Source organism: Aulonocara sp. 'chitande type north' Nkhata Bay, linkage group LG15 (genome assembly GCF_057382095.1).
Source record: "Aulonocara sp. 'chitande type north' Nkhata Bay isolate Kocher_YH1m ecotype deep benthic linkage group LG15, A_spYH_male_GT1.1, whole genome shotgun sequence".
Classification (NCBI taxonomy): Eukaryota; Metazoa; Chordata; class Actinopteri; order Cichliformes; family Cichlidae; genus Aulonocara; species Aulonocara sp. 'chitande type north' Nkhata Bay.
The window spans coordinates 30,537,112-30,559,583 of record NC_141358.1 but is presented as its reverse complement, the minus strand read 5'-3'; the positions used below and the strand labels follow the sequence as shown (position 1 = coordinate 30,559,583).

The following is a 22,472-nucleotide window of genomic DNA, read 5'->3' as shown; positions in this document are numbered from 1 at the left end:
GCACGAATTATTCCTGTTGTGCAGCAAAGTGGGAACATTGTTTCAGTTGACTATCATAACCCCGGATTCCATTTCCCCCTGCTTTTTATTTCCCAACCAATTTAAAAACATTTTCCCCATAAAATACTACAACTCCCATGATCCCTTCCTGATATCCCCACATGCATTTGGTTTCTAGGACAAAAGTCAGTTCTTGCCTGCTCCCGCTTCGTGCTGTTGCTGCGTTCAGCTCTGGTTCAGTTCAGGGATACAAGGGCGGGGAAAAAACGCTGGTTTCGCAGTGGAGCAGAAAAGCGCCGCCAGCAGCGAGCAGCCTTCTGGACCGGACCTTTAATAGTAAAACTGCGAAGAGCTATGTTACTTTTCCTGACTGCTGAATTGTTTTGATTTTATGAGCAGAAGAAGAAGCGACCAACAACCTAAAAGGTACGGCCACCTCGCATACCTCCAGTAAAGAGCTCGACGAGATTAACTTTGACATAAATAGTGCGTGGGAAAGCTCCCACTGTGTCGTCAGTTTTTGTTAGTGACTTATAGCTTTATGATAATACCTGTGAGCAAAATATCAAATATCATATATAAACAAGTTGTATCATTTATTTTGTTTATCTATTTTTAAAAATATTAAAAAATAGTCATTAATCTGTGTTCGTAGCTTGACCACACTGTAGCGTTTTTGGATGGATCTAGAGCGGCAGATGCATTTCTGGCTGCAGTGTTCGTGTGAATGGGGCAGTTTGTTCGAGAAAACAGACCTATTTCATTTGACTAAAAGGGCTAACAGCCACCAGGGATGCTGAACTTTATACAGTGTATCCTCTTTGAATGAATACACACGCAAACAGGGTCTCAGTCCAGACTTTTCCACCAGTGGATTGCAGTCTGGCCCGTGTTAGCTGCCACTGATGTGTCCGGTAGTGGTGGGCGGATCGATCCAAATATCGATAGTATCGATCCCAAGTCGGCATTGGTATCGGATCGATACTAGCCTGGTGATATCGATTCTTTACTTTGAGTTCTGCTCACTTACAACGCTGTGCTTTCGGCAAAAACTAAACAACCAGGTCGCTGGACTCACCGCTCCTGTGTCAGCGGAGAGCAGGCACACTTTGCTCCCTCTCCCCCACTCTTATGTTTCGGTGTTGCACTGACACGTGATGTGACTTAGACACTTTGGGGGTTGTTAAGTTGTTTACATATTAATTATATTTTTTGTTTTTGTTGTTGAGAATTTTAATTGTAATTTTTGTATTAGTTTAACAACAGTATTTGTTTTAATTTGTTTACTGGTTTGCGTGCACTTAAGATTAAAAAAAAAAAGATCGCCACCACGGCAGACCCGATGGCATTTTCATGCTTCGCAGCATCATTTATTCTTACAATAATCACACGGTTGTTGTAACAGTACATTCAACGGCTTCAGCTCTCCCGCTAGCAGCCGTACACATCACCACCACCAAACCTGCAGCAGCATCGCAGAACATGCCCTGCCACATACCCTCCTCGCCCACTTCACCTCACCCCGCGAGCAGGCGAGGGAATTGGCCCGGACCATCGGCGCCCCATGCCCCAGCCCAGCGACGGGGAAGTGTCCACTCTGGCGGTCGCCCGCGCCTCCAGCGGAAGCCCCGGAGCTGACCTGATGACCACCCATGACAAGCAGCAGCGGCGCCGCAGCAGGCGTGGCAGGACCCCCGCGCACCTCGACCTCTGTCTCCAGCTAGGCAGGTCCCGCTGGCGCGCCAGCCTCCTGCTCACCCCTAGCCGCGCGCTGTCCACACGGTTGCTGTAACAGTAGCCTACATTCAATGGCTGCAGCCCTCCTGCTGCCAGCTGTACACATCAACACCAAAAACAACAACAGCACAAGCAGCGCACAGGTTTTAAGCCGGCGAGGCATCATTGTAGATGCAGTGAAGGTGAGTCCATCTCACCTGCAGCAGCATCGCAGACCACGAGCTGCCACAATAATAAAACGTTTTTTATTTAATTATAAATAAATTATTTCTCCTAATTATGTCCTGGGTTTTAACTAATTAGTAATACCAAAGGAAACATCACAAAAAACACTTAAGGTTATGAAAATTAATTGCGATTTAGCAATTCAATGAGCCATACACCTTATTTATTGAAAAGTATCGGTATTGGTATCGGCGATACTGGCCCGAATTTACTTGGTATAGGATCGATACCAAAATATGCAGTATCGCACACCACTAAGTGAAGATCTTTCAAAGTTCTGTGGACATTTTCTGCTGTTTTGTGTTAAACCACTGTAAATGGAGTTAATTGCCAAAAAAGACACCTAATTTGGCAAAGAGCAATTTTAAATGGCATCATTAGCACATTGTTCCCAGCATCTTGTTCAAAAGACACATAATTTATTCCCATTTCTTCAGTTAAATCTATAAAAATTGTCAACGATGCCACAGTTGACAGACATAGTATTTTTCCACCAACAAGGTGATTCCTAAAGAGCTACAAGTCTTGGCACATGTGCACTTAGTCCTTTAAAAAATCTGAGGAAACTGGATAAGTATACAATAAAATAAGAAGTCACAAGACACTCTACAGTAGGTAAGAGGTATCTGAAAATCGTGCTCATAGTAAGTAAATCTAGCAAAGACCTGAGACAGGACCTGAGAGATGAGAGATGCATCTGGGCCTTCAGTTGATCCATCTATTGTTTACTGAAGCCTCATCAGAACTGGTCTCATTAGAAGGGCGGCTGTCATACAGCCATTCTTAAGAAAAGGAAAAAGGGAGAAAAGGCTGAGGTATGCTAATTTGCACATGAACAAATCAACGCACCCACTTCCAATTTTCCTTGAAAAATATAAGGATCCAAGGAGTGGTACAATGCTGTATATTGTTAGAGAACTCGGCTGTCAAACTCCTAAAGTTTGCAGATGACACCACTGTCATTGGCCTCATTCAAGATGGTGATGAGTCTGCATACCGGCAAGAAGTTGAGCGGCTGGTACTCTGGTGCAGTCAGCACAATCTGGAGCTGAACACTCTTAAGACTGTAGAGATGACAGTGGACTTCAGGAGACATCCCTCAACTCTGCTCCCCCTCACCATATCAGACAGCCCTGTGTCAACTGTGAAGACCTTCAAGTTCCTGGGTACAACCATCTCCCAGGACCTGAAGTGGGAGACCAACATCAACTCCATCCTCAAAAAGACCCAGCAGAGGATGTACTTCCTGAGACAACTGGGGAAGTACAGTCTCCCACAGGAGCTGCTGATCCAGTTCTACACTGCAGTCATTGAGTCTGTCCTGTGCTCCTCCATCACAGTCTGGTATGGTGCAGCCACTAAACAGGACAGGAGCAGACTGCAGCGGACTGTAAGGGCAGCAGAAAGGATCATCGGCACCCCCCTGCCCTCCATCCAGGATCTGTACCTCTCAAGAACCAGGAAACGGGCAGACGGTACAGAAGCCTGCAGACCAGGACCACCCGACACAGGAACAGTTTCTTTCCCCTCACCATCTCCCTTCTTAACAGTTGACCTGTCACACTGCTCCCACTGCCAGACTGCAACTGCACCTTATGTACATTTTGTAGTATTCATTCCACCTCATTCATTTCTGTATTTTATGTATGTAAGTTAGATTCGTTATTTATAGTTTGTTTACACAGCTTTGTGTATGTATGTGTAATGTGTATATATAGACACGTGTGTGTGTGTGTGTGTGTGTGTGTGTGTGTGTGTGTGTGTGTGTGTGTGTGTGTGTGTGTGTGATTTACATTGCTGTGCTTGAGAGCCACCATCTACCGGAACCAAATTCCCTGTATGTGTCTGCACATATACTTGGCCAATAAACACGATTCTGATTCTGATAATGAACCCGGCCAAAGTTGTCAATAATGGGGTCAGCATTGGTGCAGGTAATCCTTATGAACCAAAGTTCAGGATTTGGACTAATTCAGCAGTGACTGAACTTTCCCTGATAACGACTGTGTTGAGTCTGTTCCTTCTCATTCCATGCAAGGCCACCTGGGTTGGCTGGAAGACTGTTTACTTAGCCTAGCAGGGCGAAGGACACTGTCTCAGCTGAACTCTGGACATGCACACACATACATATACACTGATATGCACACACTCATCCCCCCTCCCTTTCCAAACGCCTTCGACACTTATTCCCTTCTGATGCTGCACCCTTTACCCACCCCTGTTGCTTGTCATGTGTTTCTTTGGTGTATTAAGAGTTTTTTCATGTGCTTTGTGCAGAGGTGTTTTTTTTTTTCTGTTCTCAAACTGATCTCCCTGTTGGAGCTCAGTCTGGGGGGAGTTATTTTTTTCTCCTTATCTTTCCTCATGTGGTGCATTTTCCATTGTTATACCTCTCTGACCTGTCTTTCCCATGTGATGTTTTGTGTAATGTATGTATGGTTGGAGGGTAAGATGGTGCCGCCATTGCATGCAATAGGTCGGCAGCCTTATGAAATTTCCCCTTGTGGGACTAATAAAGGTATATCAATTTAATTCAATTCAAAATAAGAGTAAGGGGGTTGTGCAGTAGTAAATTGATCACATTTTTAACGTGGATGGATGCAAACTACTTCTTTTTAAAAAAGAATTATCTATTTTTGGACAAAGTGACAAAATACAGGTACAGCATAGTACAGTCTATAGATGACAGATTCATGGCTACTACCTTAAATGATGCCTGGGTGTAGATGTTGTTTCATTTTTTTCCTCTGTCCTGTCTGTCATTCATTCTTGCAGACTCTCATCATGTTCACAGAGGTCCTACTTGCTCTGGTGATTGGTGGACTGATCTACTTCCTGGTTCAGAGGAGTAAGAATCAGGTCCTAACAACAGAGGATGGCTGGTGGGGTTCTGGAGCACCCCGTGATGCTGGGGAGGACGACACTATCCGCTCCTTCAGGGTAACCACCAGCGATCAAGAGCTGGAGGTTAGTTTTCCTCTCAGTTGGTCACACAGGATAGATGGTGCATTTGCTGCTGAGAAATTCCACCTCGCACAAATAGACTTGTACATCTTCTCTTATTTCTTGTCAGGACCTCTACAGGAGGATTGATCTGACTCGTCCTTTTCCCTCACTGGAGGACAGCCAGTTTAATTATGGCTTCAACTCGCAGTACCTGCAGAAGGTGGTGTCTTACTGGAGAAATGAGTTTGACTGGAGGAAGCAGGTCGACAAGCTCAACCAGTACCCTCACTTCAAAACCAAGATTGAGGGTGAGACTAAGCTGCCACATTCATGAAGAAGAATACTGTTGGTTGTCTCTAACCTGTTAAAAATCTGTCCAGGCATTGATATCCATTACCTGCATGTGAAACCCAAAAAGGTGCCAGAAGGGACGAGTGCTGTTCCACTGATTATGGTCCATGGCTGGCCTGGCTCCTTCTATGAGTTCTATGGATTGATCCCTCTGCTCACAGACCTGTCAAACCCACACAACCTCGTGTTTGAGGTGGTGTGTCCCTCCATTCCAGGGTATGGCTTCTCTGAAGCACCACATAAGAAAGGTGAGCCTGGGATTTCTTTACTTTGGCCACATCCCATCATCACTGTTGTAACAGTATGACTAGAGTCTTTTATCATGGTCAAAGACTTTAAAATAACCATATTTGTTGAAGGGGAAATAAAAAAAACTACCCTGCACCCAACTTGTTAATACAAGTTGGGTGCAGGGTAGTATTTTTGTTAATTGGTAAACCCTAAGCAGTCACAAAGTGTACAAAGGACATTAAATACACAAAACAGCGTAAATCCAGGTTGACCCTAATAAGCTAAGTAAGAAAGAAGGGACCTTCATCATCTTCCTATCCCAGACCCTGGAGAGGTCGCAGAGTGAAAAAATAAGAAATCAGAAATCAGGCACTTTTTCATATGTGCACACATGCACTTTTTATAAATGAGCAACATAATTAGCTGCTTCTCCACTGTGTCTCTCAACTGTAGTGGTTGGACTGCAGATGGTGGCAGCAGTACTCGCCAATTTTAGTGTAGTGCCTCATGAACCTCTTGCACAGCTAGATTGGAGTTGCCCTTTAGCTCACAGCTGAGCTCCAGATGTTAAATGTTGCAGTTGGTCTGACTGTAAGGATGAGATCCTCTCAGCTGATTCATATCAGTTATCACGATTAGATCAGAGAGACCTGGCCAGTGAGCCAGCTGGTAGAGAAAACAGGATGGTCAGTGGTTAGCAGCACTAAAATAAATGTTGGAATTCACCGTTAGTAAAGTCAGTGTGAAGGAAATGCAAGAATGCTGCGTTTTCTAACTCTGCCTCCATGTGAACAGGTTTTGATTCGGTATGCGCGGCTCGTATCTTCCACAAACTGATGAAGCGTCTGGGTTTCCAGCAGTACTACACTCACGCTGGAGACTGGGGCTGGTTGGTCACCACCAACATGGCTCAGCTGGAACCCAAGTATGTGATACAAGAGCTACACCAAATGTACTGGGTATAAATGACGTCTTATTGAGAAATATTACACCAAATTCTGAGCATGGCGATAGTTTTCTGTAGTATACTTGTTCAAAGAACAGTAGACCTCTGTGAGGCATGCAAACATTTTTGTATTTCTGGACATCTTTTTTGTAAGCAGTTTTTTGTTGTTTTTTTTTTTTGCTTCGCCCCCAGAACTGTCAAAGGCTTGCATTTGAACTTTGCCCCGCCCTCCAAGCCAGGGCTGTCCATGGCTTTGTCCATGATGCTTGGCCGGCACTTCCCTAAGCTGTTTGGCTTCACTGACTTTGATATTCAGCGATTATTTCCCTGCATGGAGAAACTGGTGGTAGAATCCATCAAAGAGACTGGCTACATGCATATCCAGGCCACCAAGCCTGACACTGTGGGTAAGAACTTGGAGAAGATGGTTTCAAGCAGCATAACCCAGTTCAAGTCTGACTGGGGAGCTTGGTTGCATTTTCCTTTACTTAATATACTTCTAATCTCCCTTCAAATTATTTTATTTGCTCAAGATTCCTAAAATATTTTGTGTACATTGAATTATATTTTACTTTCTGACCCTTGAGGTCGAGGGCTGAATGACTCTCCAGTGGGTCTAGCTGCCTACATTCTGGAGAAGTTCTCCACATGGACGAGCCATGACTTCAGGAACCTGGATGACGGAGGACTCACACGGTGAATACAGCAGAATATTAGAATATGTCCCACTAATATTAGTGGAACCCCACCCCAACTGGTGGGAGCAGATGGTTGCCCCTCACCTGAGCCTGGTTGTGCTGGAGTTTTCTTCCTGTTAAAAGGGAGCTTTTCCTTCCCACTGTTGCCAAAGTGCTTGCTCATAGGGGGTCGTCTGATTGTTGGCGTTTTCTCTGTATGTATTATTGTAGGGTCTACCTTACAAAATAAAGCACCTTGAGGCGACTGGTGTTGTGATTTGGTGCTGTATAAATAAAATTGGATTGAAGGTTATAAGAAGTTGTGAACTTGAGTAGTAGCATGCGTATTAGCAGTGCTGTCTATTCTGAAATAGGCTTGTTTCCTTAGTTTTTCAGTTGTCAGTAGTCTTATATCAGTGGGGTCATGTGTTGCAGGAAGTTCTCTCTAGATGACCTGCTGACAAACGTCATGATCTATTGGACCTCTGGCTGCATTATCTCCTCCATGAGGTTCTACAAGGAAAACTTTGGCCAAGGTCTTGATGCTCCACATGCAAAGTAAGTGAGAACAAATGCCAAATTCCCATAAAGCACATCAGCAACATCTTATTGGTTGAAAGGTGTTTGTTGTTAACAGTCTTTAACAGCTCTGTGCCACCCAACTTTGTCATTTAAAAACCTAATTTTGAAATATTCAGAATGACTTACTTGTTTAGTAAAATCTAATGCTGATTCACAACTGTCACCGTCTCCTCCCAGGATACCAGTCTATGTCCCCACGGGTTTCGCCTGCTTCCCCAACGAGTTGATGCACACGCCCAGGCTGTGGGTCAAACAGAAGTACCGTAAACTTGTGACCTTTACTCCCATGGACCGCGGTGGTCATTTTGCTGCTATGGAAGAGCCCCAGCTGATGGCAGAGGACATCCAGAAGTTCACAAAGATTGTGGAAGGGAAGGTGAAAGAGTAGAGGGTGGACTGACAAATACAGAAGTATGAATAGACATCAGCTGGGACAAAGTTCTGAGCAGTAAGTGGACATAGTTCATCTAGAATCAGAGTCTAAGCTTTGTATTTCTTATCTGAAGTGGATTCTGTAAGATAGGATAGCTCTCTAAGTGACACTATGATAAAGTCATATACAGTGTTAATGGTGAAATAATGAGTGGTGGCTGAAATTGAAAATTTGTTGAGAGGTTGGGTTACTATGAAAATCACAGCTTGTTTTCAATCTACTGTTTAGAATTTAAGGCTACACCTTTCATTCTTAAACTTGCAGTTTATTTTTATGAAATTTATGGAAAAGTTGGATGTAGTCTCTGGTGAAAACTAGAGCTTAAACCTGCATTCTTGCTAAAGGCCAGCAGGGGGTGGCAAATCTGATTAAAGAAATGATCCTGGTTGTATAGAAGTCTATGGAAAAACCGCACAGCTTGTCACTTGATACATGCACTCAGTAAAAACTTTACTGATAGGCTTTTGGTGTCAACTGAAGGTTTCATGTCTTGTTAAATATAAAATGATAGCATCTTTGCATTCTCTTTGATCTACTTGGAGTAAAGTAGGTAACAAAACAAGGTAAAATCGCACAGCTGCAATAATGATTGTGCAGAGTCTCTCAGTTTCTCAGTCAGATTTACCCTGCCCCATGATGTCTGGTTTAAAAACACCAAGATGGCAATAGTTGCGAGGTTGAAGTCAAGGTTTAAAATAGCTACAAAGTAGTGGGTGATGTGACAGTGGTTGGATCCATCTTTAATGTCTGTGATGTCTCAGTCGTCCAGGTCATCGTAGTCTAAGGAGCTTGGAAAGAAAAGCGTCTTTCTGCAACTTCCCACTCCATGAATCCAGGGGTCCGTTCACTAGTTTCTAACTTCCTTACAGCATTTCTCAGCCTCGTAGTTGTTAGAACAGTTTCTAAGCAGCTGCAGATGGGAGGTTAGGGGGCACATGGTGGGATTGTGTTGACAGCATAAACAAGGTGCCAGGCATTCCTCTGACTGATAGCACGAAACCTCTGCACTTAAGCCACAACAATAATAACACTTGATTGCCTTAAAGCTTCAGGTTATGTTTTAATTTTTTTTTTCAGAGTCATTTAAAACTAACTTGGAAGTTGAAAACCTTTGAAGTCAGACGTCTGTTGCGACATTCCACAACTTCTTACGCAGATGATCCTTTACTGCCTTGGAGTTACTTGCCAGGGTCTGTAACGTGCATCAGATTTACATCTTGTGTCAGTTAGCTTTTGATTGGCGGCAGTTTACCCCACCTTGATGTTGGTGCAAGTTAATTTAAAATATATATTTTACTATCATGACTAGAAATTCCTCATTCGAGGCCTAACAATATAGTGACAGTGCTGCAAAACGAGTTAAATCACAATCAGAGCTCCTGATGTCTCTTTAAGAGTTTCCTTGTATATCTGCTGTTGCCTTTAAAAGTCAATAAAGATGTCAAATTCAGAACAGTAAGTTGCAATTTTGTGTATGTTGCCTTTCCAAAATCACCAGACTGACCTCTGGCTGCATTTTAAACCCAATAAAACTGACGCTGCTTTAAATTTCTGTATTTCAGTTTCAGTTTTTGACTCTCTGACACAGCTCCACTGCTAAAGACTCATTCTGAGAAGTATGTGTAAACTTTACTGTGTGTTTGCACGTTTCTGAAGTTTCTTCTGTGTAGAAATGTACGAAAGCCACAGACCCAAACTGGCTCCCAGTCTGCAGCTCATTTTGCAGTTCTAGGATTCTGTAATTCAGACAATGTTTAAAATGTCCCACATGTCTACACAGTCTGGACGTGTGATAATTCAAGTTGTGGTTGGAAATGGTAGCTAATGGGAGTGTTGGTTACATTACCACTTTGTCCAAAATTAACTTTATTGTAATTGTGCATAAGATTTTATTATTTAACAAGTTGGAGGGCCTTTAAAAAGCTGTTATTCAAGGTGGTCTTTGGTTAAGATGTGAAGCCTGAAAACTGCAACCTGGGATTAAATATTTAACAGTTTGCAAACAAACTCAAAAGTCTGATACCTCCAGATATCAGACTAAATTATATATTTAGTTGTCAACAATGGGAAAACAAGTAGCCCAGATTGTTTTGTTTTATTCCAAATCCGTGCTTTTTGGCTAACACTGAGCTTCATTGTTTGTTGTAATTATAATTGTGTTCTTCAGTAAGCAACCCAAGTCCAAATGTCTTTGGCTCTAGTGGAATGTTTTTTTTTTTCACAAGTCACTCTGACCTCTTCAGAAAATATTTTAATCTTTCTGTGCTGCCAAAAGGTGTTCCTCCAGCCTCTGTGCATGAGTTTGTGTGTTCAGTATATTTCTTTGTATTGAAACGTTTTATCGTAGTTATAGTGTGTTTGTCTGAGGCCTGTATTCACCAGCTTGAGTGAGTTTCAGCAGAAAGCTTTCTAACTTTTCATTTCCATTCACATCATTTTCTAATGTAAAATGATCAGATTATGTAATCCGCTTTCTTAAACAGTCTTTTGTGTTTGTGGGATCTAATAAGTGAGTTATGCAGATGTGCTTGTCCAGCTTTGCATTATTAAAAAGCTTATCCAGTTCTGAGTTTCAGTAATCCAGACGAGGGCTGAAATGCTCCACATGCCTGCTGTGTCTGTTCTTGCTAACCAGCTTGGGTGACCTTTGCTGCGTGTCACGTGCTTCTCTGTGAGAATAAAACCTTTGAGCAAAAAGCCTCGAAGGCAGATTTTGATTTCAGGCTCAGTTCTCCGTTTCTTACATGGAATAGGAAGCTGAGCCTCACTACTAGGGTTGCCCAAGATTTTGGATTTGACAGCTCTGACTACCTTGCTAATCCTAAACACTTGCTGGTGTGATGTACAGCATTAGCTTGCCACAAAATCAGATTCATGACTGTTCAAGTCAAAAGTACTCCAAGGCCATAAATGTATTTCTCACTGCTCCGTTACATCCCATGTCGCGCTGCCCCAGAATTCTGTTTCCAGCTGTTAGCACAGCTTTGAGGTTCCCAAGGCCCCCACAGTGCCCTGGCTCAGGACACCCTCCCAGAGCAATACTCCCCCAGGCCTGACTGCCTGCCTGCCTGGAACTCTTGGCAACCAAGCAGCCATGGGAGGATCAGGATGACCGGGCGGCTGAGATAAGGACCACATGAAGTTCCCCACATTACCTCACCCGATAAGGAAACGAGCAGAGATTCACGGAAAGCCAGAGTGAGAGAGGGATAGAGACGGTCAGACTTGGGAGGATGTCTCTGGGTGGATGGTGATTCGCAGAGAAGCAGCCCTTGTTTAAGGGTCTGGGTGGAACTGGTGTCCCACAGAAGTCTCATGAACTCTCCAGAGGAGCTTGGAGCTGCCCGCAGCGGGAAATCATCTCATTAATAACTTCATGAGATCAGATGAGCATTTCTGCTGTTCTTCACTTAACTAGTCACATCTCATATCCAGATTTGACTTCAAAAATGTGCTCACACTAGATGAAGGGATGACCTCAGATTCTGTTTTCTTTTGGGTCCAGCAAAGTACCTAGGAAAAGAAAGTATCTCTCATAGCAATCTCCAGCACTGGAAAATAAAGCTTCATCCGTCCAATGAAAACACACTGAATGTAATTTAATTTCTCGAGACTTGAAGGGAATCTACTGCAGCACTTTGGCAGCACTCATGGCAGCGAATCCTCTGGAAGGTCTCATGTTGGTTGCAGAAAACCACCGGCTGGTTTCTGGTTGTGCAGCCGAGCCGCAGAGCCGGCAGCCTCTTTCGTCCCAGAGCCCAGCCTCCCCGCATGGACACAAGCTGAGCGTACGCAGCAGTCGGGAGTCCAAGAAGTGGGTGAGTTTGAAATAATGCTCCAGGTTTTTTTTTTTCCTCTTCTCAAATTCAAACATGACCCTGATTTTGCAGACAAATTATGCAATGCAGTGATTGATCACTTCCAGCAGCTGGTGGGAGAGTGCAAAACCTTTCTTGCATGATATGAAGAATTTCATGAGAACATCTAAAATATGTGTTTATTTAAAGTAGCCAAATATAGTCAGTATTTTTCTCAGCTGTGGCACAGCCTCATACAATGTGTGGAGGAGCTTCCCTCTTCTGAGGTCTGGTTCAATCAGTTTGTATTAACCGTAGTGACATGGAAACGCAGAGAAACCCAGACAATTAGAGAAGGGCGCTTGGAGAACAAACAAAGTAGTCACTGTGTAACCTTGTTGACTTACATGCGAGCGGCAGCGATCATGTGTGGATGTGTGCTGATGAAATATTTGTGACTGCTTGGGTCTGTCCTGCAGGTTGACCTGTTTTCTTCTCCATTAATGCAGAACTTAAAGAGAGAGCAGCAGTGTTTTGTACACTGTCAGAGCAGCAATAATGCAGTCACAAAATCAGAACGCTTTTGTTTCTTTTAGTAATACTTGATAATCAGTCTGCAGAAATGTCAGGTTCTCGGCGTGCTCTTTGCAGCAGGTACAATCAGTGTGCGGGTCCAGGTCAAACCCCGGTTCTGGTTGTGGGTCCGCGGTCCTGAACAGGGCGCTGAGGGCTCAGCACTCCCCGGAAAACGCAGCCCGAGAGAGGAGCAGAGTACGCAACCTGCGGCAGGCCTTTCACACTCTGCAGGTACAAAACACACACACTTGCCTCAGAGCTGTTACGTTACACTGCACTCTCAGTAGTTCTGCTGTACGCCCGTCTTTGGTGACGGCTGAAAAAGAGGCTGTCACAGCAGCTTCTCCCTTCTTTGCAGGCAGCTCTACCTTCAGTCCCACCTGACACCAAGCTCTCAAAGTTGGATGTTCTGGTTCTGGCTACTAACTACATAGCTCACCTGACAGAGACCCTAGACCAAGGAGGGATGCTAACGGAGCACACGGCCTCAAGGCCGGGTGGATACCTGCATCCTGTTAAGGTTAGAAAGTGACAGCTCACTGCCTTCCATGCTATGCCCATTATTGTCTTAATCACATATATTATACAACTTGAAGACTTGCTAATTGGCCATCACTAGTCAATAATCTGTTCACTGTGCCTGCGCAAAATACTTTTAGCTACAGTCGAGTAAAAGAGGTTTTCACAGGATTCTCTGCAGTTCCTAGATGCACCTTTAGCGCTTGTTAAAAAATTCAGGTGTTTGTTAACACAGTACCACGAAGTAAGAGCTATACCTCAGAATCTCCAGGCATCAGTTAGCATGTTAAATGTTAACGTTTGTCTCCGTAAGACTGAACAAGTGTGGCTTGTTCACACATTGAGTGTAATGAGCTGTTTCAAATATAGAATGTACAGAATTTCAGAATGTGTAGCTGTTCTTAGATTAAGCCTGTGATCAGACGTCCAGCATGACTCTGGATAAATGTGTGTCTCTTCTCAGAAATGGCCCATGCGTTCTCTGCTCTACTGTGGGAGTGTGGGAGAGCTGCTGTCAGCCAGTCAGATGACTCCACCTGGACAGGACAGGACACACCCACTGAGCCCTACCTTAGAAGGAGACGATGAGTGAAAGCCTGTTTTATGCTGTTTTATATCTTTAATCGTAACCAGCTATTGGTAGCAAAGGAGACATCAAAAGACACTCATGTGCAGAGATGGGCAAATTTCAAAGGATGTGGTGCACCGCTGCTGACGTGGGCTTAAAGACGAGCAAGGCAGACATTTTTATGTTACATATAAACAATGATGTTTTTGTCAAATTACTTTTTTTAATCTAAATGCGGAAGTTAAATGAACTTTAATGAACCTGCAGCTAAGTTTTTACTTTCTGGTGTTGGATTTCTTTCTTTTAAATTAAATGTGGTCATGTGTCTTAAACAGAAAATAAAATGTGTTTGTGGAAAAAAAATCATATTCTCCCTGCAAGGAAGAGTCACCTGTTTGCTTTTTTTTTTTTTCTTTTTAAAAAAAATAAAGTCTACGTTTGTGAGGTTTTCCTACTTTATTATTTGAATGTGTGTGTGTGCGTGGGGGGGTCTGATCACTGAGTGTTCATTACAGCAGTGCCACAGAATGTAACCGTTTACTTGCACTAGGACAGCAGCGACTCTTAACGGTTCACGCAGGTTCAATAATGTGTAGCGTAAGACCTCCTATACAACTCATCCCATCCATGCTCGACCTACCCCAGATGATCTCCTTGTAACATAAAAACACAGCGATTGTAATTATCAGAAATCACTCCAGAATAGCTCTGTGGTGTTTTTGAGCCTGTAGAGTTACTGAGCAGTAAAGTGAATATCACTCAAAATGTCCAGAGTGCCACCAGACCCCCACCAGCAGCTTGTTCACCGACCTTCCATCCCTCAACTTTTAAGTTTTAAGAGTTCTTAAGACTGCAGTAAACAGTAACGATGGAAAAGGATCCAGGTTGAATAGAAGTGAAATAAAGTTCTATTTATTATATGTTTTTGCTACAAAAATCACATGAATTCACTTTTATTTCTCCCCACCCCTATCCAGCTGCCCCACCAGTGAGGCCCACCCACAGTCTGATCGACACAGTTGTACAATACTGCAAAGACAAATCCAACAGTCCTCTGTTCATGTGACGAAATGTGACAACTACCAATTACAGTTTCAAATATAAATAAGTTGTTTCTGGGAAGCTCCTATTTGGAGACTTTAGCAACTGGTGATCTGTTCAGGTTCATGCACAGCTGGACTTACTTCAAACTAAATCATTCCAGTCTGTTGTAAGCAGTGACAAGTGCACTGGGGTCATCACACAGTTAAAAAAAGACGTTTGGTAAGAGAGAAGCAGATGTTGTATATCTGTTTGCGCCTTGAACCCCCCCCCCAGAAAAAACAAAACAAAACAAATGCAGCTAAAAAAAGGAAGGTGAAATTTCAGAATCGTTTATGGACGTTTTGGATCTTTTACTCTGGAGATTCAGCATCATATACTCTGTGTGCAATTATAATAACTTTATTTCTGACTAAAACCCAATCGTATGATATCCAAAGACATTCTCCCATTAAAAAAAACAACCTCCCCTGACATTAGTGTGCTGTGATTGAACAACGCTTTGAGATAAAAACACTCCCCACTTTTTTCCCACTCAAGTCATATTTCACTGACTCATATTTGTGCTGAATGATCACGATGTCATTTTAAAAATAAGAACCTGAACCAGTAAGTCACGTGGATATGTTTGTCGGGTGTAGTACAGATGGGAGACAAGACTAACTGGAAGCGTCTCCCCCTTGAACAAAATGGGCTCAGCTCCACAAGCAACAGCCCAACGTTCAAGGCTACTTCTATAAATCTGTCTGGGGCTGGCTGGGGGGGGGGTCTCCTCGATTTCCCATGTGTAGCGATGACTAATTTGGAGCTGCCGCATTCTGACTACTACATCAGAGGTTATAGAGGGGCAAGCTGGACTATTTGGTAAAGCAACAACAACGTGAGTCTGTGAGTGTGCAAAAAAGTCAAAAAACAAACTCAAACCCTTGAAATGTTTTATTTAAGTTAGCCTGGAAACAGTGAATAATGACATGCTCATGCTGTTGTAGGAAAGTTTTTCTATCAACCGACATCAACACTTCCTTTTCTCTTTAAAGGACATGGACCACAGCTCTGAAAATGTCAAAAGTCTAATTTTATAAGTTTTTTTTTTTTAAACCCACTGTTAACTTGTTTGATGCATGATGTAGTTTATTTAATTTTTTTGTAAAAAATAAATAAAGGCTAAAGTTTTTAGCCTTTATTGGTGCAGGATAATAGAAAGAAGAGCGCGAGCTCAAAGGAAGACCAGGGGAAGACACACAGCAAGTGAGCCTCTGCATTAGCCTTACAACCTGTGGCTCAACCCAGTGAGTTGAACCAAGACCTCCACAATGTCATTTCCACCTGAACTTCTTCAACTACTTTCAGGATTTTCACTTCCACTGACCACATCCAAAGTGACCCAACAACATATATCAGTGCTTGCACTTAAATGTCATCTATTTCAGAATTTATATTTTAACCACTGCTTCATTCAATTCAATTCAATTTTATTTATACAGCGCCAAATCACAACAACAGTTGCCTCAAGGCACTTTATACTGTAAGGTATACCCCACAATAATACATGCAGAGAAAAACCCAACAATCACATAACCCCCTATAAGCAAGCACATTGGCGACAGTGGGGAGGAAAAACTCCCTTTTAACAATAAGAATTCTCCGACAGAACCAGGCTCAGGGAGGGGCGGCCATCTGCGGTGACCGGTTCATAACTTCTAAAGTTTCCTAAATGCAGTCTGTTCTAGTTGTTGTTACTCCACCGTGATGGAGGTGTTGTGTTCTAGGCTTGCCTGTCCATAAATATCTTGAGAGAAGTTCTTCACAAAAGTTAAGGGGAAATGTACCAGTTTGCCACCCTTTCTTTCACCAACACCCTGTAAATGTTTGGACATGTAGTAAATAACTTGCTGTAGTTTAAAAAATAAAAAATAAAAAATTGTAATATGTGCAGAAGACTATTTGGCATTATCCCTCAGAAATAAGCAAGGCCTTCCCTGAAAAAACAGCATTTCATTATTATTGAGGCCTTCACAGATTAGCAAGTTACCAGAACCATATGCACTAATAACCCCCATAAAACCATAGGCTTTGAACTGTGCCCTGGCAACGAGCTGGGTGGTCTTTCTCTCCTCTAGCCCGAAGGACATGCCCATTATTTCCAAAGATGAACTCAGAGTGTAGCTGGTTAGCCCAGAGGACAGTTTTCCTACATCTCTTCAGTCCATTCATCCCTGGCTTTGGGCCTTTTGCAGTGTGTACAAGAAATTGCCTCTGTAATTTGATTCTTTTTTAGACTACGTGCTGTAGATGATGGCGTCCACAGATTGTTTGCTATATTATTATTAAAAAAGGTGAGATGTTCCAACTGCTGTCTTGTTTTTTGCCATCTCTGTCTGACCATTTTAAAAATGTGTTGCTGTTATCAATATCAGAATGAGCGTCAAACTCATAATTAGATTTTTTGGTTTTACAATATTTTCTCTTAAGTATGGACAGATGGGGCTAAAATAATTTTATTGGATTCTGTTCATTTATTATGTGTGAGTTTAGATGGTGTCCCATCTCTTCTGATGGTGGTTTTATCTTAGGTGTACTTAAAGTAATACATACACTGCATCAGAACGCCTACACTCGATGGAACAACTCCATGTACAGGCCAGTGAGAGCCCTTAAAGTACACTCTGTATGTGTGTGTGTGTGTGTTTGTCCATGCTTCCTTCTAAAGACAGCTATTTATGCCATTGGAAGAGCTTCAACAAAGTGTGTATCCAAAGTGTCTACCCCCTCACCGCCTCATGCTGGGAGATAATAGACATATTTTTACTATCTTGTGCTCATTATGGCCGGTACATGCTGATTACGGGCTCGATTTATGAAGCTCTGAGGCCACACTCCCCTTTACTTTGGCTGGACCTCTGCTGGAACTGTATGGAAGTCCAGGGAGATCACAATGAGCAGGAGGAGGAAGAAGATGAGTGGAGAGGAGGATGATGGAGTAGAAGGGAGGGTAGAGGAGAAGAGTGTGAGAGTAGAGAGAGTGGGATAAAAGATAAATACAGAACAAGAACAAAGGACAGGAGAAGAGAGCAAAAAAAAAAATGGATAGGAAATAATAAGACAGGGAGATTTGGGGGGGGGGGGGGGGGGGTAGTAGAAGAAAAGCATGATGCTCTGCAATTATTCTTTTTTGCTTCAGCGTCTGCTTCTGGATCACATTTGATCAGTCTCAGATAACACAATGCTCAACTCAAAGTTATGCTTACAATTGAGCATAAGTGAATTATCACCAAGCTAAACTTGCAGGATTAATCCTGGATACATGATCTAATAATTAACAGGACATCTTTCATTCTCTTTAATTTTATATTTAACTGTGCTTTTAACTTCCGCAGAGTTTTTCTGCGCTCAAACCAGCGTTCCTCCCTGTCCAGGATGTTACATCCTCATCACTGAAAGAGTGTCGACTGGCCTGTAGGTGTAAATAGACTGCAGAGTCCTGGCCTGAGGAGGTAGCTCTTCTGTGTTGTGCCATCCGCTTCGCCATCCAGAGGTTGTTTGGTTTCCCTGATGTATGAATCCTGGCAATCCTCCTGGCACTTACCAGCGTACACTATGTTACTCTGTTTGTGTCGAGGGACCCGATCCTTGGGGTGGACCAATTTTTGGCGCAACGTGTTTTGGGGTTTAACAGCCACTGAGATGCGGTGTTTGGAAAAAATGCGTCTCAACTGTTCCGATACTCCTGACACGTACGGGATCACTACAGGTTTTCGCTTAGTCAGCGCTGGTCCTTCTCTCCTGGATCGGCTGGAGCTTTCTTTTGGAGCCTTCCCAGCTTTGACAAAAGTCCAGCTGGGATAACCACATTTACTCAGGGCCTTCTTGATGTGCTGTTCTTCTGCTTCCCTGGCCGCTGTGTCTGTGGGGATGGTGTTCGCTCTATGTTGTAGCGTCCTGATGACACCCAGTTTATGCTCCAGTGGATGATGAGAGTCAGACCTTAAATACTGATCCGTATGCGTAGGTTTCCAGTACACATCAACTTTTAGATGTCCCCCATTACTGATGGAAATCTCACAGTCTAAAAAGGCTAACCTGCCACTTTTCATATCCTCCCTGGTGAATTTGATGTGTTGATCCACCGAGTTAATGTGATCCGTGAATTGTGGTACGTCGTGAGATTTGATTTTCACCCAGGTGTCATCCACATACCTGAACCAGTGACTTGGTGATTTTCCAGGGTAGGACAACAGAACCCTTTTTTCCACTTCTTCCATGTACAAATTGGCCACGATGGGTGAAACTGGGGCACACCCATGTTTCTGCCTGTAGTACTGACCCCTGTTTGTGAAGTAGGTTGAACGAAGACACAGTTCCACAAGCAAACACACTTAGTCGATGCTGAGAGTGGTCCTGTTGCTGAGGATGGGGTCATCCTGTAATCTCTTACAAACTACCTCCAACACTTCTGTGACTGGGATGCAAGTGAAGAGAGATGTAACGGCGTACGAAACAATTGTTTCATTTGCCTCCATAATGACATCTCTCACCTTCTCAATGAAATCCAGGGTGTTTGATGTATTTTCATGTACTTTTATGTTTATGTATCTTCAGTAAACCATACAGACTTGGTGTAGATTCCCCTGGGTATAGCCTGTGGTACGAGGTCCGGTCAATAGCATTGTCTCGTTCTAACTGTTTCAGACAATATATCACCCTCTTCCTGTAACCACTTCCTGGGTATTGTTTCAGTATTTTCATCACTGAGCAGTGACAACATTTTCTCATGATAGTCTTTCTGGTTTAGCAATACTGTGCACCCACCCTTGTCTGTCGGAAGGATGATAATGTTGTTGTTATTACTAAGTGATGTGAGTGTCTTCCTCTTCTCCATGATGTTGGATGCTGGGGGCTTTGCATTGCTGAGACAGGCCAAAACCTTTGTCCGTAGTTGCTCTGCTTCCACTTCTGCAATATTGTTGTTTCAAATTGCTGTTTCTGTGGCTGTGATCAGTTCCACTAGCGGGATTTGTCTTGGCGTGACAGCAAAATTCAGCCCTTTAGCAAGGATGTTTTTCTCTGTTTGGGTGAGCTGTCTGTCAGACAAATTCTTCACCCACTTGTTCACATCCTCGGTGTCGCATCCTTCTCTCTTCTGGCCATTGAGGACACTCTCTGTATTTTGCTGTGGTTCCTGACGTACAACAAGTAAGTCAAACTTCCTTTGTTGCCTGGTTTTAGACTTTTTGTGCTGTGCTAGACGAGCCTTCTCAGTGAAATCAAACACCTTTTTAAGAGTACTTTCATCTAGAAGAATCGTAAGTCTTTGTCAGATCCACTCCTCGTGAGATTAAGCAGCTGGTGCTGTGCCCTCTGGAGGATTTTTGTTGCCCGGAAGCCTTTAACTGAAGAGCTCATTTGCAGACTTTTAGGAGTAATCCTGTATTGTCTGCATCTGAGGCTGAATCTCAGGTGGTTTCTGCAATCCACATTCTTACATGCTGTTTGCTCATACTGACGTACAAGCTTTAGGCAGTCCTTGCCAAAGTGGGTTAAAATGTCTTGATGCATTCTCAATCATCCAGGTAAGTAAATCTCCAAAAGATGATTCTGTTCGTCTGGACGTAGCGTTTTCAGGGGGAGAAACGCTTCGTCACTCATTCAAGTGACTTCTTCAGTCTCAGCTGACACTTATGGCCATTGATCAGTGGTCTTTGGTCAGTGGTTGTTGATCAATGATCGTGAGAATTTGCATAATCATGTTGAAGGAACTGACCTCCCAGCCCATTGTTCTTTCAGTGGGCTGGTTTCAGTCATTATGCAAATGTACTGTTTATAAGATTGGCAAAACCTGCAGTCAGCTGAGGTTGAAGAAGTCACTTGGATGAGTGACGAAACATTTCTCCCACTGAAAACGTTACGTCCAGATGAACAGAATCAACTTTTGGAGATGATTCACCTCAGGATCTTCTTGATGCATTCTCAGTTTTTAAGGATAAGCTTAACATTTCTGTCAGTGCTGTTTTTTTCTAGCCACGTACATAAAATGCAATTAGTCAGGATACAGATGTCCTCCCCAGCCACTATATTGAAATGCAGTGGGGGAGCACATCAGCTTCCACAAACTGCAAACTGGGTTTTTTCTACCAAATAACCTCCCAAATTACAGACTGTACCTTTAAGCTGAAAGGCTCAGTAAGGCATGTCAGTAAGTACTGAGAGTATAAGCCTTATCAAACTAAGAGCTGCAGCTAAACTTTATGGCTTAATGAGGCTTAATATCAGCTGAGATAATGAGATCCAGAAAAACGCCTATCACATAGCAATACTTAGACCAGCGGTCCCCAACCCCCGGGCCTCGGACCGGTACCGGGCCGCGAGAGTTGAGGCTCAGGTGTGAAATGTTTGGTTTTCAGGGTTTTTATCGGTTTTCAGCGTTATTTTGTTATCGTTTTTATCGTTAACTCTGTTTTCCTGGGTCTTTTCACATGTGTTATGAATAAATCTGCTTTTTTTCGGTACCGGTACTAGTTTTATTTTGCTGTATTTATCCGCGACACCTTAATAAAGGCCGGTCCATGAAAATATTGTCGGGCATAAACCGGTCTGTGGCGCAAAAAAGGTTGGAGACCGCTGACTTAGACCATGTAATAAGCAACTAAGCCAACACCAGACAACTTAGTAAACCATGAGTCGAAAGCAGGCCAAATCACCAAGCTTACTCGCATTACACAATAATTTTAGCCAACTACATACGAGCTGCTCTGAACAGAAAGTGTGCCCTGTTCATACTTTGTGTAAGGAGAGTCCTGTGTGTCAGTGTGCCAAGAGACTTTTTTATTGTTGTTTGATGAATCCACACACCAGCAAAGATATGGCATCTTGGAAGAGTTTCCTGGAAGCTGCTGAACTAAAAGAGGCATGCAGCTGCAGAACAACAGGCTATATTTCTTTGTGCCCAGTCTGAGAGAGCTGGAGCTGTAAATTAAAGCTTTTGTTTTTATGTGCAGCCAGTTCCATACCCAAAGGCTGTATCTGTATGTAATTTCATTTCTTTCATACTCAACGCAAATTGTCATGTTCAGCTCTATGAAACAGAACATATGTGCAAAGTTTAGAGATTTCATACTTTTGTTTCACTCAATGTTATAAATGTTCTTTTCAAGATATATTTATTGAGCAGTTCACATTTGTATGACAATGGAATTTACAGAATCAGATAGTAGCTCTGTTATTTTGTATATTTTGTACATTAAGATTACATAGCATAACAAAATATAACAAAACATGACTTAATATGATACAATACCCTCCCACGCGCCCACAACCCCAGTCCCAGCTAGTTTGTCATAATGAGAAGCCAAAAAACTATAACATGGTTATAGCTGCAGAAATGTAGAGGTGCTCAAATTTTACTGAAAGAGGAGAGTCTGTCAGAAAGAGTATCTCATATTTGTTCCACATGTAATGTATTTGCAAGGTCATTAAGCCAGAGCTTTAACATATATTTCTAGTTAGAGAAATTTAAGAGGCTTATCCCTCAAAACTGTAAATACAAAAAAGTTGCACAAAATAGTTTCCCATCACAGGAAATTTATTTTAAGTGTCTTCATAGTTTTATTTTTGAAATACACCAATTTTTATACACTGCAGGAAAAACGAAAATAAATATAATAATGCAAATTTGCAAAAAAAGCAGCATATGCATCAAAATAAACAGTTTCCAGCAGTGCAATATGAGTCCTAAGCATCCCAGAAACGACACACAAAGTCATAAAGTCAAACATAACTTTTAAAAATACCAGTATAGGCTCATAAGGCCTTGATAGTAAAAAACTACATTTCCGCAAAATGACAT

The 22,472-nt window shown here is 42.7% G+C and overlaps 2 protein-coding genes across 2 annotated transcripts; both read left to right on the top strand.

Moving 5' to 3' along the window:
* Positions 1 to 211: 211 nt before the first annotated feature.
* ephx1 (epoxide hydrolase 1, microsomal (xenobiotic)) lies at positions 212 to 9,676 on the top strand. The gene is made up of 9 exons (XM_086262848.1): positions 212 to 426; positions 4,738 to 4,929; positions 5,036 to 5,216; positions 5,289 to 5,507; positions 6,286 to 6,415; positions 6,629 to 6,843; positions 7,024 to 7,132; positions 7,549 to 7,671; positions 7,873 to 9,676. Exons 2-9 carry the CDS (start codon positions 4,747 to 4,749, stop codon positions 8,081 to 8,083), a joined length of 1,371 nt encoding a protein of 456 aa, XP_086118974.1. The 5' UTR covers positions 212 to 426; positions 4,738 to 4,746; the 3' UTR covers positions 8,084 to 9,676.
* Positions 9,677 to 9,811: 135 nt separating this feature from the next.
* tcf23 (transcription factor 23) lies at positions 9,812 to 14,030 on the top strand. Its single transcript, XM_086262849.1, has 4 exons — positions 9,812 to 11,946; positions 12,577 to 12,732; positions 12,860 to 13,021; positions 13,484 to 14,030. The coding sequence occupies exons 1-4, from the start codon at positions 11,779 to 11,781 to the stop codon at positions 13,610 to 13,612; spliced, it is 615 nt and encodes a 204-aa protein (XP_086118975.1). The 5' UTR covers positions 9,812 to 11,778; the 3' UTR covers positions 13,613 to 14,030.
* The last annotated feature ends 8,442 nt before the right edge of the window (positions 14,031 to 22,472 follow it).

Coding starts and splice junctions, on each gene's coding strand:
- ephx1 (XM_086262848.1), top strand. CDS start 4,747: ATGTTCACAGAGGTCCTACTTGCTCTGGTGATTGGTGGACTGATCTAC. Junction 5,217..5,288: donor CTTCAAAACCAAGATTGAGG/GTGAGACTAAGC, acceptor AAATCTGTCCAG/GCATTGATATCCATTACCTG. Junction 7,672..7,872: donor CTTGATGCTCCACATGCAAA/GTAAGTGAGAAC, acceptor GTCTCCTCCCAG/GATACCAGTCTATGTCCCCA.
- tcf23 (XM_086262849.1), top strand. CDS start 11,779: ATGGCAGCGAATCCTCTGGAAGGTCTCATGTTGGTTGCAGAAAACCAC. Junction 11,947..12,576: donor GTCGGGAGTCCAAGAAGTGG/GTGAGTTTGAAA, acceptor TGCTCTTTGCAG/CAGGTACAATCAGTGTGCGG. Junction 13,022..13,483: donor GATACCTGCATCCTGTTAAG/GTTAGAAAGTGA, acceptor GTCTCTTCTCAG/AAATGGCCCATGCGTTCTCT.